Genomic DNA, 14,409 nt, shown 5'->3' with positions numbered 1-14,409 from the left:
GCATACACAAAGGCAAACAGTGTGTGTGTGTGTGTGTGTGTGCGTGTGTGTGTGTGAGTGTGTGAGAGAGAGAGAGAGAGGGAGAGAGAGAGAGAGAGAGAGAGAGAGAGAGAGAGAGAGAGAGAGTTGGTGCGCTTGCCTATGGGTGTGTGCTCAGAGGAGGAAGGCAGAGGAGATTTGGTCGGGCGCCTGCAGGCTGTTTCATGTCTTCAGTGTACAAGTTAGACACATATGAAAACACACACACACACACACACACACACCTTACTGAGCCATGAATGGTTAAATCAGTGACAGAAGACACAGAGGGACAGGACCTGTTCTGGGTGATAAAATTGGAGTTGTAAACACCACGGCATGTCAAGTGTTACAGTATATTGGAATAAAAAATTGCAAAAAAGATTGCAAACTTTTAAAAAAAAAATTCTCACAGAAACAGCTTTGTAAATCCAACACGTCTGTGTACAACAGGTATCTCTCTACGTGTCAATAAGTCACTATAATGGAAGGATTGCTTCCCTTAAATACATGCATGAAGCATAAGGTGGAAAGGCTGCTGCCAATAACCAATTAAGAGGCAAAAGGTCCCTGACATCTTTCAACTCTCAGTGTGGGTCAAACAAGAACAAAAGACCCTCTTGTACAAGAATGAGAGAGAAGGGAGGACAGATTGATTAAGTGGACATGGCGTGCATGCGGTGCCCGTGTGTTTATGTGCGCATTGTTTGTATGCGTGTGCACTGCTGCTCCTTCAGCATAAGGCAAGTCGTCACGTTCTTTGCCTCCCTCCATTTGGGGGGCAATTGAGTGAATGGGCCTGTAAAACCAACAGCCCCGAGGACAAAGGAGCCCAGGGGCATTAAGTCATGGGTGAGTGGGCCCCTTTAGGGCCAGCAGCTGACCCTGTGGAGAGGCCTCTTGTTCTGATGGAGGGGGCTCGTGTCCCTAAACCCCAGGCCAAGTTGACAGCATCCCAACATATACATACAGATATTACAGGGGGCGTCATCTTTAAACCACTCTATCAGTCGTCCAACCCAGGCTTCTACAGTTCACCTGCTCGGCTGTCAACTCCACCTGGGGAAATGTGACAAAATACAATTAAAGCTAGCGGATTCCCATTTCCATTTTTTTCCCCAAAGGAAATGGCTTTCAAGAAATCAGTTTTTGGCAAGAACTCAAGAGGTTGTTATCCCCGCTGTGAGCATGTCAGAAAAACTAAAGAATCGTCAGAAATCTTTATTAACATGTAACATACGCTAATTTGTAGTCGGGCACTCGCCAGAGAAGGAAGACGTGGAAGAAATACTACACAGGAAAATTACCATGGAAGTCATGCAACAAATGCATTTATTTTTCCAAATTAAGTACATGGTTACAAAGACAGTTGGCAAGATTTCTATGGTACCTTGGTTATGAGTTCAACTGAAAATGCTACAAAACATAGCGCAAGTGTTACATCTGTGATTCACCTTGTAAATGAAAGCAAAGTCCAGCATCTTGTGTATTGCTCATGCATAACTGCAGTAGTATATGATAGATGCTACTATCCTGTCTATGTACTTAATTCCCTCAAAACCTATGATGTTACATGGCCAAGTGTTGTTAACATACAAACATATTAACTTGGACTTTAACAAATGGAATGTACAAACACAACAAGTCAAACCAACAAAAAAGAACATGTAACACAAATATATACAGATTAGACACATCTCAGACACCGGATTGAAATACAAATGTCTTGTGTGGATGTTAGTCTACTTTCTGTTTTAGAGTTGTGTGCTATACTCCTGATCTTTCCACTTGATCTCCCTGACAAGATTCCCTTCTTATTCTCACTCAAATGCTTAATGCAGGATAATCCAGATTATAACTAATACTGGATCCATTAATGCCGATAATACAAAGACCATTTATAGCTGTAGTGTTACTTAACCAGATTATATTGTTTCAGGATGGTTAAAAATGAAATGAATCAATCTGTTAACATGGAAGCACAGTGCAGCAGTACATTTCTTCAGAATCACACCAAAAGTCGTGTGTATTTACATTACATTTTATAGTGAGTGAGTGGCAGAGATATGGGGTCTTGCCAAAGGGCATTTCAGCAGGATAAAATATTGTTGACACACTTGATGCTGCAGTGGTCAAATTTAGATCTTGTTGTAAAAGGATGGTCTGTGTTAGCTGTGTTTTTTTTTTCTTCTTTTTTTTTTTTTTTTGCCCACAGCCATCTGTCTAAAAATGTTTTATGAGAGGCTTTTATGTAGTGTATTTACACACATTTGTCTGCAGCAGAACAGGAGAAGAGAACATGTTTAAAACCAAGCAGCATGATCTTAATGTCAGCATTCATTACAAAATGGGGAGACGTCCATCTTGCACACACACACACACACACACACATGCACGCACACAAAAACAAAAATAAAAAAGGGGACAAGAGCTACATCATCAGAATGAACGAACAAACATTTAAAATTAAATGATGAGTAAAAAGTGCAATTTGTCTATGATTAGAGGTCGGAGATGGAGTCCTGCTACCTAATTTCGAAGAGCACATTTGAATCAAAGGAAGAAAAATGTCCTATCTATATGTTACAAGATCACAGATTCAACTACACAATGATTACTTGCTAGATCTTGCCAGTTCAGGAAAAGAAATTAACATTAAATTAGTGGCAGTGCATGTTCTTCTAACTTGGAGTAATGAAACTGAATGGTAGCCCAATCCTGATTTTGAAAAAGACAATAAAATTCTTCAATAATTTCTCTTAAATGTTTTTTTTTTTAAAGAAATAAATAAATTAGTAGACATTAAATAAATAAAACCTACAGCCTTCACATAAAAAGTAAATCCTTCTTGACCAAATGCCTGTTGTAGAACACTGATGATATGATAACTGGTCAGCACAGGCCGTGACACACTGAATCGACTGACCAAAGAAATGGTGACTATTCATTTTGGATTACAGAGAGAACTGCTTTTAGAGTAAGTGAGGGTTTTAAGGCTGTTTTGTCAGCAATGTTAAACTTCTTAAAAAAAAAAAAGAAAAAAAAAAAAGAAAAAACTCCTGGTATCCGATTTATATTAATATCTAAGCTTTAGAGCTGTCAGATAATAAATAAAACAAACAGAAATAAACATAAAGGTACCCTTCCATTCTTGAGGTTCTTACACATGTACATTGCAATGAAATACATTCAACCGATGTCTCGACGGACACTATGGCCTTGGAAAGGAAACGCCGTGTTGTTAAAAAAAAAAAAAAAAAAGAAAGATACCATCACAAGTGCTATCCAGTTTGCCCTTAAAAACATTGCTCCTTTCTCAGCAGCAAAATCAACTCAGTAGTGCAATACTGACAGCTTCCTATTTCCATCCGCAAAAAACTTCACATCACCATGGATAAGCATTCAGCAATGTAACACTGCTGTCCCAGAAAAACCACACGCCTTCATTTTTGTGTCTCTGATGTAAAAGCGACGGTTAAAATGATATTCTGTACTGTATGTGTCTGTTTAGAAACCCCTGGTGCGATTTTAAAAACACACGGGTCTTGATAATAAGCTACAAAATGTTGCATGTACGTGGCTTTTATCTGGTCACAGCAATGGGGCAGTTTAGCAAAACAAGTTGGAGGAGATACACAATGAGTAGCGTTACGTCATAAAATGTCTTTCTTGTTATTTAAACAATATATTAACAATATAAAACTCAGAAGCAGCCACTGCTAGTAATAAACACTATTTCTACAGCCTACGGTATGTGCAGGTTGTTTCAACATTACTGACTAGTGCAGAAAAAAAAATCTAGCCTTCTTCATATCTGTACAAAACTGCTCACGTAGCCAAGTTGTGTGTGTTCAAAAGAAAGTACAGGCCAAATCTATAAACAACGAAGTACTTGGGCAGTTACCTAGAAACGTGTTGAAAAACAAAACCAGCAGCCATGCCTTTTTGTGGACGTCCTTGGCAGTGCATTTCTGCGTCAAAAGAAAAAAAATAAAATCATTTGTCTTCACTGGATTGTCTCTTACAGGATTCAGTGGAGGTTTTAGTTGTTGGATGGGCGTAGTAGTGTTGCCTGCGCAGCGAAGGGACGGCTTTAAAGCACAAGGGCCCTTGAGGTAGAGCCAGACGACGGGTAAGGGTTCAGGTATTGACGGGCCTGTTCTGTCATAATCAGCTGGTCCTCCGTCTTCCCATAAACCACTGCTTCCCACTCACTCACCTGCAGAGAAAATGACCAAGAGCTATTATTCCACGACCCTGTATCTGTAGTTCACATCATTTTGTTTGCAATGTACCATATTGGCAGAAGATCTCTGCCACCGCTGCTATACCATAAAACCATAAATGACGCACATACCTGCACAGCGGCGTGTTTTGGTGCTTTGTGGGAGGCGGGGAGCTTCTTCACCCGTGGGCTCGTAAAGCGATGTTGATGTACAGGGACGAGTGAGGGCTCCTCTCTCGCAGACGTCAAAGGGCGGCTGCACTCCTCTTGCTCAGGGACGGGGGTGATCAGTGAGGAGCTTGTCAGTAGACTTTCCTCTGGCACCTGCAATATGACCTTCAGTGAATGGTGTAGTTTATAATAAAGCAGTAGATTAACAACGAAAAGGAATGGTGACACTAAATTCAATTCAAATATGAAAGCGTGTTAAATGTCTTGTTACACTTAGAGACAATTCCAAACGCCGAATCAACAGGTCAAGCATGAATACAGTAGCAGTAAACCACATCTCTCTGCTGCTGTTCACTGAGAGGTTAGGTGCCCCACTCAAGCACACATCAGTAATAGTTATCAAGTTAGTTTTCACATCTAGCTACAGGATCTGATCCAGTGATTTTAAACAAGTGTCCTTGAAGTGACTTACTTGTGCGTTGTTGAGCTGCTCTTGGAAGAGTTGGACGTTGAGGCAGTCCTTCCCCCAAGGGTCTAGCACAAGGGACTTGCGCACTTTTCTAGCTGGGCCATCCATCTGAAATCAAAGGACACAAACATAAATTTTTTTTTTTCCATCAACGACAGACTGCAATTTTATTTTAGTGCTATGATTAAGTTTAGGGACATTTTTTAATTTGTATATCTGTAAGTATGTGTTAAAATATTTATTTCAACAAAAAAACATTTGTATTTATTAATTTCTTCTGATAACAGAGCAGATTAATCATGGGGCAGAAGGTGTGCATGCAACACATACATTATGTTTCCATGCTCTGTAGTCTGGCTGAACGTCTGCTCTGTTGAAGATGTCTGCTCCAGTCTCCTGCTTCAGAACTTCTCGAATGTCCTCTTCTAGAAATGCCAAAGGCTGCGGCTGAAAAACACAAGGACACATAAATGTAACCACGGCAGCAGGCAGGCATAGACTGTATGTATAAGAAAGTTATCATGAATGCAGACGCACAGGTAAATGCAGACAGAAGGCCGCATTTGACGTCTTACCTCCATCTTCAGGGGCCCGTGCATTTTCTCCTGAGCAGCCAAAGCATTTTTGAAAGGAGTCGGTGTCCTTGGGGTTGGAATCATTACAGTTTTACGGAATTTGGGGGTCCGTGAACTAGAGAGTTAACAGAGAATATTACACACAGAGTAGACTCCTTCTAACTAGCTGATTAAACGTTGTGGCAAATCCCCACAAAGAATAGTAACAGTAGGTTGTTATGCCAGCTCTGGAAAGATGTATACTGCTTTTTATATAGTTATTTACCCATCATTCTCTTTCTGGTGCTTAGGTGTGGTTTCTTTGTGGACCGGTGTGTAAAGGAGACACCTTTGGCCACACACGGGAGTCGAGGTGAGGGCAGGGTTATCCAGATTCAGGTGCTCCACCCCCGATATGTTGCAGAACTGGGGAAACAACCACACGAGGCACGTCAGTCACATGACCAGAGCAACCACAAATTTTGGGATTATGAAATGTGAAGAAAAACAGATTTCATTTACTCGGGACGGGGTAAATGGCAGTGACTTTGTGGGCGTTTTCTTGGGAGAATTTGAGTTATTTTCCAAAAAAGAAGAGCAGGTCCTGTCGCACAAAGGAGACGGTTCCCCTTTCTCTCTTCTCTTCCTCCTCCCAATGGATCCCTGGGAGGGTTTGGATGAGTTGATGGGAGTCAGGGAGGTGACACTGCCCAGACCAAATGAAGCACAGTTCTTGTCTCGGCCTGAAATGGCGGTCGATGTATTGACTGTGTAGCCCATTGAATTATCAATCGTCCTCTCTTGCAGGAGAGTGGTGTAGCCTGCCTGATTGTGCCTGGGCGGCGTCGTTGTCTCTGACAGGTCGAAACTGGTCACGTCGCTCCATGCAACAGGGTCCTGCAGAGCAAGACACATCTACAGTAGATCTTTAATATATTCCTGAGTATTTTCAACAAATTCATACGGCTTTCCATTTGTTCCCTGTTGTGCTCTTTCTTTTACTTACAGAGTCAATGAGCTCCATGGTTTCTGCAAACTCTGGTATGGTCTGCAGGGTGGAGAGCACAGTGCTGGCCTCCACAGCCAGGAACTTGCTGGGAGAGACAGGAAGCGGCGCTGGAGGACCCTGGGGAATCTCAGGTCCTGTCCAGGGTCTTCTCTCTGCCTGCTCCTCCAGGCTGCTGCTACTTGTGGTCAACGTGTCATCTGACACGCTGTCTGACCACGCTGAATACTGCTCCAAGCTCTGAGGGACAGGAGGGAGACAACACTGGTGTTAGATCTTTGGATCCAGCTGCAGTTTGGTGTCTGATTTGATGTGAAACTGGCAGATGTCATGTAAAATTATTGTAAATATGCATCAGATTTGAAATGATCTGTGACTAGGAAGAAAATGTGGAAAACACTGGTGATACTATAAAATACAGTGGTGTCCAAAAGTCTGAGACTAAAGTGGACCCCACTGTATTTAACCAGTCTTGACCACTAAATCTTACACTATGAAGTCTGTGAAGAATGGGGTAGTAAATGAATGCGGTGAATGATATGTGAAAACAATGTTGAGGGGAACAGAATAGGAACAGGAGAGAGTGCTTGGTTCAAAACCAAACTGCTGGCTGAGCGTGGCCATGGGGACTGGGGAGGGGAGGGGAGGGGGGGGGTGAGGGAGCAGGTTCATGTTGGGAACAATGGTAATAGGGGGTGGAGGTGGCTACCAAGCAAAGCCTCAGGCCAGTCTGAATGAGTAGCAAGATGGGGAAGGTAGTTACTATAGCAACACTACAGCAAACCAGGCTACAGGCACGCATAGATGTGTACCAATCTTGTTTTCACATGTATACACTGCAAAAAGTCCATCACTGAGTCAATTAGACTTGAGCATTAAAATCTTCTTTTCCTTAAAGCGAGGTAAAGTTAACTGAGGAGATGGGATTTGGGAATTTTTTAGAGTCAAATGTCAGAGTATTTTATTTAATCAAACCAGATAAAGGCTAAAAAATAACATCTGGTTCAAGAAAATTTGTAAGATTCTGCCTTTATCTCACTTTAATTTGATTTTAAGTAACATATTCAATATTAAAATGACCCTTTTTACAGTGTATGTAAGCTACAGACACAGGCGGGCTATGCTGGCTAAATATGCTAACACACATTCAGAGTGTGTTCTTACACATGGACCTCTGCACTGCACTTGTCGCTGGACTTCATTCTCTGCTGACATAAGCAGCAGCTCAAGCTCCTTAATTCTTTGCTCTCTGTCAGGATCATCCAGGCAGGATGGCTGGAATAAACAAATGTCAGGGAGGAGAGGTCAAGAGGACAGGAGGAAAGGAAAGAGTTAAGAAAACCAGACAAAAAAAAAAAAAAAAAACAGATTTACACATAAAATATTTACGGGAGCAATGGAGATTTACCCCCTTTTGTAAGTTATTGAATGTTAGATGAAAATAACAGGACATTCAAGTATTTGACTTGAAGTCCAGAGTTAGCAATCACAAGGATATCTACAGAAAGTCCAGAAAAATAAAGAATGTGACAAGTTGTCCCCACCAGCATGCAGAGAAACCCACAAAGACTCACCGGTATGAAGCCTGAGTTTTCAGGAACACTGTCCATCACATGTCCACTGTGAGGATCATATGGATATCCCCCCATCTGAAACACAGAGAAACACGCTCAGGTAAAAACTCACTGAGGACAAAAACAAAAGAGATTAAAACACCATATAAGTTTGAAGTGAAAACTGCAAGTGGACCTGGTTGGGCCCCAGTATCGACAGGGGGCTGCGATCACAGTTCTGTGGCTCTGCTGGAGTTGGAGGACACAGCCTGTGGTGGCGTCTTTTCGCTCCGGTATGAGAGGAAGTCAAAGTCTTGCAGTCATCTTGCAGGTAGCCCTCATGCTCCACCTTCCTCCTCATGGTAGAGTTCCAGTGGTTCTTGATGGAGTTGTCTGTCCTGTTGGGGAGGAGATGGGATTTTTGTACCAGATCACCTCTTTATCATCTCTTTACTTAAACTGGATGCAGAGATATGGAATGAATGTGTGAGGTTATATTTACCGTCCAGGAAGCAGCTTGGAGATCTCTGCCCAGCGGTTGCCCAGACGTTTGTGGGCTTCATAGATGATTCGATCCTCCTCCTGAGTCCATGAAGACTTTTTCACCTCTGGGTTGAGGTGATTGTGCCACCGTTCACGGCACTGCTTTCCGATCCTCCCCTGGAGGTGCTTTGCGATCACCGACCAACGCTTGGGGCCATACTTGTGTACCAGGTCGATAACCTAGACAAACATCACCAAAGGATGGATATTTAGCAGGTGGTTCTGATTTCTAAATCAGAACATTATAATCCACACACTCATATGAAAGGATGGAGTAAGACCGTACATGGATTCATTCAGGCTACAAGCTTGTATCAAGAGGGAAATCACATTTTTCTTCTTTGCGTATTTATAGCCAACAGCAGCTCCAGTGTTAAGAAAACTTTGACTGAAGCAGCAGAGCTTGTTTGGCTGTTTCTGTTCCAGCTGAAAAACGGTGTGATGTCATCGCTGGCAGCCCCGGCTATTATTGATAGCTCTTTGTTTCTGTTATGATGCCAAGATTTCACAGGAATGAGAAACCATTCTTGACATTCTTGAAGAACAGTGATCCATTTAAGGAATGCATTGCTCATCTTAGAGCTGTGGAAGACATCAGAGCCTCGATCTGTACAAAGAAGGGCTCGGCTCTAAACTAGTGACTTGGAAAGTCTGTGTTTTATTACGGATGACGTAGTGGAGAATTGACTTTGCAAAAAAGAAAACAAGAAGCTTAAGCAAAGGAAGTTTTTGGCGGGAAGGAAGCTTGCGCATGTGCACAGCCCTGTTGGTCTGAAGGTAAAAGATACATTGCACAGTGTGGCATTTGTGTTTGTATTGTGTTCTTTCACTTAAACTAAGCTCTTTAGCACTCCCAACAGCTTCCTTCTGTCTCACCTATCATTTACCTATTTAGTCTTCCCTCTTTCTGTCCAGAACAGAAACTCCCATCTCCTCTTACCTTTTGATCCTCCTCTTTTGTCCAGGGTCCTTTCACCAGCTCAGGGTTGAGCACCTTCTGCCAGCGGTGCTGACACTGGCCATCTGTCCTCCCCTGTGACAGAGACACACAAAGCGCAACACCTCATTACACCAATCCACTGCTTCACAGTTATACCTACTCATGACAGCTGTAAATACATCTGCCTCTCCAGTCACTGCTCGCATGACTCACCATCACTGTTGAAAACATCCTATTTAGGAATAATGTGAATTATGGGATTTCTAAATGGTTCGGGTGGTTATTAACTGTTGGAATGGAAAAGGGTGGACCGGTGTTGCACGAAGCAATGACATAATATTCTTAATTATCACAATGCATTACACTGTATACTTACTGGAAAAAAGTTGGCTATTAATTTCCAGGAGTCAGTTCCATGCTGCTCGACAAGCTTTTTCAGCTTTTCATCCTTAAAACAGGGAGAGGAAGGAAAGAGAAAGAAAAAGAGACAGAGTGAAGGCACTACAGGATGAACTTTCTTCATTGTATTACTGAACAAAATAACAGCAGTGATCAATAATATTCCCCTATGATGTACTTAAACACGCTCTTATTTACAAGAAGATAAAATACAAATCTCATGCAGTGTAAAGTCTCCATTTCAAACACTCAAATAACCTACAAAACCCCTGTGAGTGCAGACCTCCCAACAAACTTACCTCATCTCGGGACCACTTTACTTTGCACAGTGTCTTTTTATCTTTGCTCTTCTCTTTACTCTCTGGATCTGTGGAGTGCAGCTCTTCATCCTCATCATTGCTAAAAAAACAAAGGGCAAATGTGGAGTGAGTAAGAGAAGAGCAGATTTTTTGGTGAAGCCAAAATGTCTTTATAAGGTAAATGATTCTAAGCAGGAATAGCAATATGAATATAGTAATGCATGGAAATTACTAACTGCTGTACCCAGATTAGACATGAATTAAAATCTATGCTTGTGCAAATACATACATGCAAAGTTCTCTATAAGGATATTCTGTCAGTGAGCAGGCTCTCAGGGTAAAGGAGAATACTTGGGAAAGGCTCAGCTTTAAGTAGATTTTTAATTAATTTGTCAATTTAACTAGGTTTTCTTGTTCTTTGATGCAGGTTCAAAGAAGTGTGGAGAAAGATGTGGCTACTGAAAACTAATCACTGTGACCCATGAAGCAGCATCTGTCAATTTCATTTGACAAGCTTCAATTAGTGTAAGAAGAACATCAATGCACACTGTATGCAAGTTAGCAAGTAAACTCGCTGGTTGTGGTCGGCCACTACAGTTTCAAGATCACAGCCAACACAAGCAATAAAAGGAAATAGAGTAAAAGGGAACACAAAAAGGATTTCAGTCATTCTAGCAACGCAAAAAATTACTCAAGTAACATGTTTTTAGTAAGATGATAACCCTGTATGAGTCACTGTCTTATCTAGAGGACCATGATAGGATTTATCAGAACCTTGTCAGAGTGAAAAAGAAAGAAACAACATGTATTCATGTATTCATGTATGACTACATACAAGAACACAAAATTCCTCTCTACTGACACAAGAAGTTGGCAGGTAACACTGGATGTCTGTGTTCCCATAAAACTTGCTGCTGGGCAACACTTTCTTTGTGGCAGTGGAGCAGACTTAAATAAATAAAGGAGAAATTAAGTTTGCTGTTCCCAAGATGTATTACCATATAGAAAAGCTTAGCAATCACAAATACACAATGTACTTGAAAGCACACATGAGAGGAAAACACTGCTTTCCTCAGGGCTTGTATCAGACTGTGGTTGAAAGCTCTTCCTCAGTGTGGAAACTTGAACATGCCAGTTGAAATTTTGGTGTGGCCTGATTCCCTCACTAGAGCAAAGCGAAGTGGGGAAATGATTCTGGACCATAGGCTGAACAGGCAGGAGGGGCATGAAGGGGCTGCAGGAGAGGGGCAATCCCACATCAACAGGCTCTTTCACCTCCAGAGGTGTGCGAGTGTGTGTGCGTCATTTAGATGGAGGAGGCGGTGCACTGGGGTGTGGTCAGGGGAATGGCAAAGTCCTAACGGTCCAGTTGTTCAAAAAGTTTCAAAAACAGCCAGACTTATATAACCTCTTAACTTTTTGTTTAACACCTTATTTACCCACTTAACATAGACCCCAATGTACCAACCATTCACTGTAATACCTGCATTAGTGATTTTTCATCATTAGTCATAAACAGTTAATAGGATATTGTAAGATACAGGATGTGCAGTTCAAAATAGCCAATGAACTCTCTCCAGATGTGAAAACAAGGAGGGGTATTTGGTGAGGATGAGATAAAAACACCTAATTCAAAATAAATGCACATAATTATCAGTAAATTAACAATTATTTTCATTTTTGCCATCATCATTTCCTACAGCTTAAGGTTACCTCTTCAAATTGCTAGACTAACAGTCCAAAACCTATTTAATTTATGACATTAAAAATCTGAAATAAGTAGCAAATCCTCACTTTAAATAAGGTGGAACCAGCAAATATTTGCCATTTTTGCTTGATCAGTGGCTTGATAAGATGAATCCATTATCAATATAGTTTTCTATTGATATTGTGTTGATCAACTAACAACTTAATTGACTTATCATTTTATCATGAATTGTATGTTTTTGATACAAATACTTACAAACTTGACAGCACTTGATTGGAAATATCTTTAATATTATGCATCTTACTGTTGTTGAATGTAAACAATCAATATTCTGAAGACCTTGGTCATTATAACTCATGAGGCCAATATAACTTCTAAAGTCTAATCACAAACACACTCTGTGTCTTCTCAGGTACTTTTTGAAAGTGGGGTTTCTGAAGAACAAAGGAGGGCTTTGGAAACTCTTAGGTACTTTTCCCCAATGGCTTTTTTTTCTTGTGGCAGCAACACAGTGTTGCAGTAGGACCAAATGTCAAAAGATGAAACATATTTTATTTGACGTAGCTTTTTTTTTTTATCTGTGCCTTGTTTTTTGATTCGGAGAGCACAGAATCTGACTTGTAAAAACTTTTATTTATTGCAACTTATCTGACTGACCTGTCACCTTAAAGTAATGTGTTTCCAATGATGCTGCTGTTACATAACTACTGTTGTGTGCTGCGCGCCTCCCATGCAGAGCAAAATATATTATTCGCTGTCTTTATAGTTCCAACAACATTTAGAAAACAACAGTGTAGCCCATGTTTAGAACACGTTTCGGATTTACAAGCTATACTTTTAAATATCGTTTATATTTCACACTATCCATACTTATTTTCAGGCTACTGAGAGAGGAACCGTTCATTATTATGTATCTATTATAGGTACTCCTCATTCACTACCGTTCATAAATCTCATAGGTGGACCTCCTTATAATATAACTGTGCAGGTGCACATGCAGGATATGTTAAGTTGTCAGAGATGAAACTTGCCGTGTGAATGTCCACTCCGCATTCACAGCTCACTGATCGAAACCCAACTGATGTTATTTTTACTCGAGCTGCACAGAAGCACTCGCTACTGTGACAGATGGCTAGCGCACTGGATAATCAGCACTGTACTATTATTGCTGGCACCCACCTGCGTGTTTTCGCGTTGTCCATGACAGTCGGTGGGATGATTGAACCTTTTCAAAGACGAACCTGTGTTTGGCAGTTCTCTAAAAATCCACATTAATAGATGTGTATCCATAGAAATCGCTGTCAGTCATTGCTGGTTTCTTCTGAGCCGTGGCAGTATCTAGCTAGCATTATTCGGCTAGCCAGCGCGCTAACTTATTGCAGTCCATAACATTACGCTCTGTCGGTAAAAGCCTTGATTGTGGTCAATAACATCTTTCCAAAGGAAAACGTCACTGTGTCTCTTCTGTTACTTCTCTCTAAAAAGAAAATATCGCAACAAAAAGTCGATATTAAGATGGAGAGACTAACACGTTACTCCCATTACTCTCTGTCCGGGCTGTTTCTATCTTACTTTTCTGCACTTCTATTTGGCGTTATGATTTTTGTCCATCCCGCCGATTCTCGCGCCCAGCCCTCTGCGCAGGCGGCCTCGCTTCTGATTGGGCAAGAATGGGGCTGTGAAAAGAAGAGTCAGTACTCGAAACTGATAGGTCACAGATGAAGAGATGTTGGCGGGTGATTGGTAAGAAGTTGAAGGAGGTTTAGTTTCATTGGTTAAAATTTTGAGGAGGCGGGCGTTAGTTCAGATAACTGTACTGTCACCTTATGCAGGAGAATGGATCTTTTCATCAGGGCGGTGGTGGCTCAATATGGGGTGCGGGGACTTTCAGGGGCCCCCTTGAGGGGGTGTCAGGAGGTTTCCAGCCCCTCAATTTCACTGGAAACAAGCGCGATGAATCTAATCTCCAATTCTGTTCCTTAATCCACATGGCTGAAATGTTATAAGTGTTGATGTTGAACAAAACGTATTATAAAACGTATTCACAAAAACAGATAGCTTTACTGAACATGGAATATAGCTTTTTTTCTCTTTTTTTTTTACCAGAGGGTGCATATCTATATTGGAGTGCTTTATGGGTGAGTTATGTCACTTTATGCTGCTGCTTCCTAAGGCCAGTGCCTTTGCATTGACATTACATCAATGTGGTGACTTGCAAGGGATAGAAGCTATTGTAATAAATCAGATAATAACTGCATAATATTAAAGGCTTGATATTCATGCAAAGGTTCTAGAGAATATTTACAGCATTCAGCCTCTTGCATGCCCACAATACATTCTACAGCCCCTTTGGATTGTATTCTGCTGACACCTTCTGGACAAAACTTTTTTGCACGGTTTATTGCTTTAATGCATATTAAGACAATATTTACCACTGAAAATGTGTTTATTTATGTTATCTCATGTATGTTATGTTTACAAATTGCACTGTTCCTTTTGTTTTATCACAGCATCTCTGGTTGTT

At 41.2% G+C, this 14,409-nt stretch overlaps 1 protein-coding gene across 1 annotated transcript; it reads right to left on the bottom strand.

The window, feature by feature from the left end:
- Positions 1 to 4,111: 4,111 nt before the first annotated feature.
- Positions 4,112 to 13,087, bottom strand: mybl1 (MYB proto-oncogene like 1). Its single transcript, XM_022744357.1, has 16 exons — positions 13,065 to 13,087; positions 10,178 to 10,283; positions 9,856 to 9,927; positions 9,480 to 9,572; positions 8,499 to 8,719; positions 8,193 to 8,394; positions 8,018 to 8,092; positions 7,608 to 7,718; positions 6,444 to 6,683; positions 5,960 to 6,352; positions 5,724 to 5,863; positions 5,459 to 5,573; positions 5,214 to 5,330; positions 4,887 to 4,991; positions 4,376 to 4,567; positions 4,112 to 4,237 (listed from the first exon to the last, which is right to left on the bottom strand). The coding sequence occupies exons 1-16, from the start codon at positions 13,085 to 13,087 to the stop codon at positions 4,112 to 4,114; spliced, it is 2,331 nt and encodes a 776-aa protein (XP_022600078.1).
- Between the last annotated feature and the right edge of the window lie 1,322 nt (positions 13,088 to 14,409).

This window comes from Seriola dumerili, unplaced genomic scaffold (genome assembly GCF_002260705.1).
Source record: "Seriola dumerili isolate Sdu_G_001 unplaced genomic scaffold, Sdu_1.0 BDQW01000079.1, whole genome shotgun sequence".
NCBI classification, from domain to species: domain Eukaryota; kingdom Metazoa; phylum Chordata; class Actinopteri; order Carangiformes; family Carangidae; genus Seriola; species Seriola dumerili.
The sequence above is the reverse complement of the archived record's forward strand: the minus strand, read 5'-3'. Positions and strand labels throughout refer to the sequence as shown.

What these genes read in the sequence shown, in the direction of transcription:
- mybl1 (XM_022744357.1), bottom strand. Translation starts at nt 13,087, where the DNA reads ATGGACAACGCGAAAACACGCAG. An exon ending in TAATAGCCAACTTTTTTCCA is followed by an intron (nt 9,573 to 9,855) that starts GTAAGTATACAG and finishes TCTCTGTCACAG; the next exon opens with GGGAGGACAGATGGCCAGTG. An exon ending in CAAAACACGCCGCTGTGCAG is followed by an intron (nt 4,238 to 4,375) that starts GTATGTGCGTCA and finishes TTTTCTCTGCAG; the next exon opens with GTGAGTGAGTGGGAAGCAGT.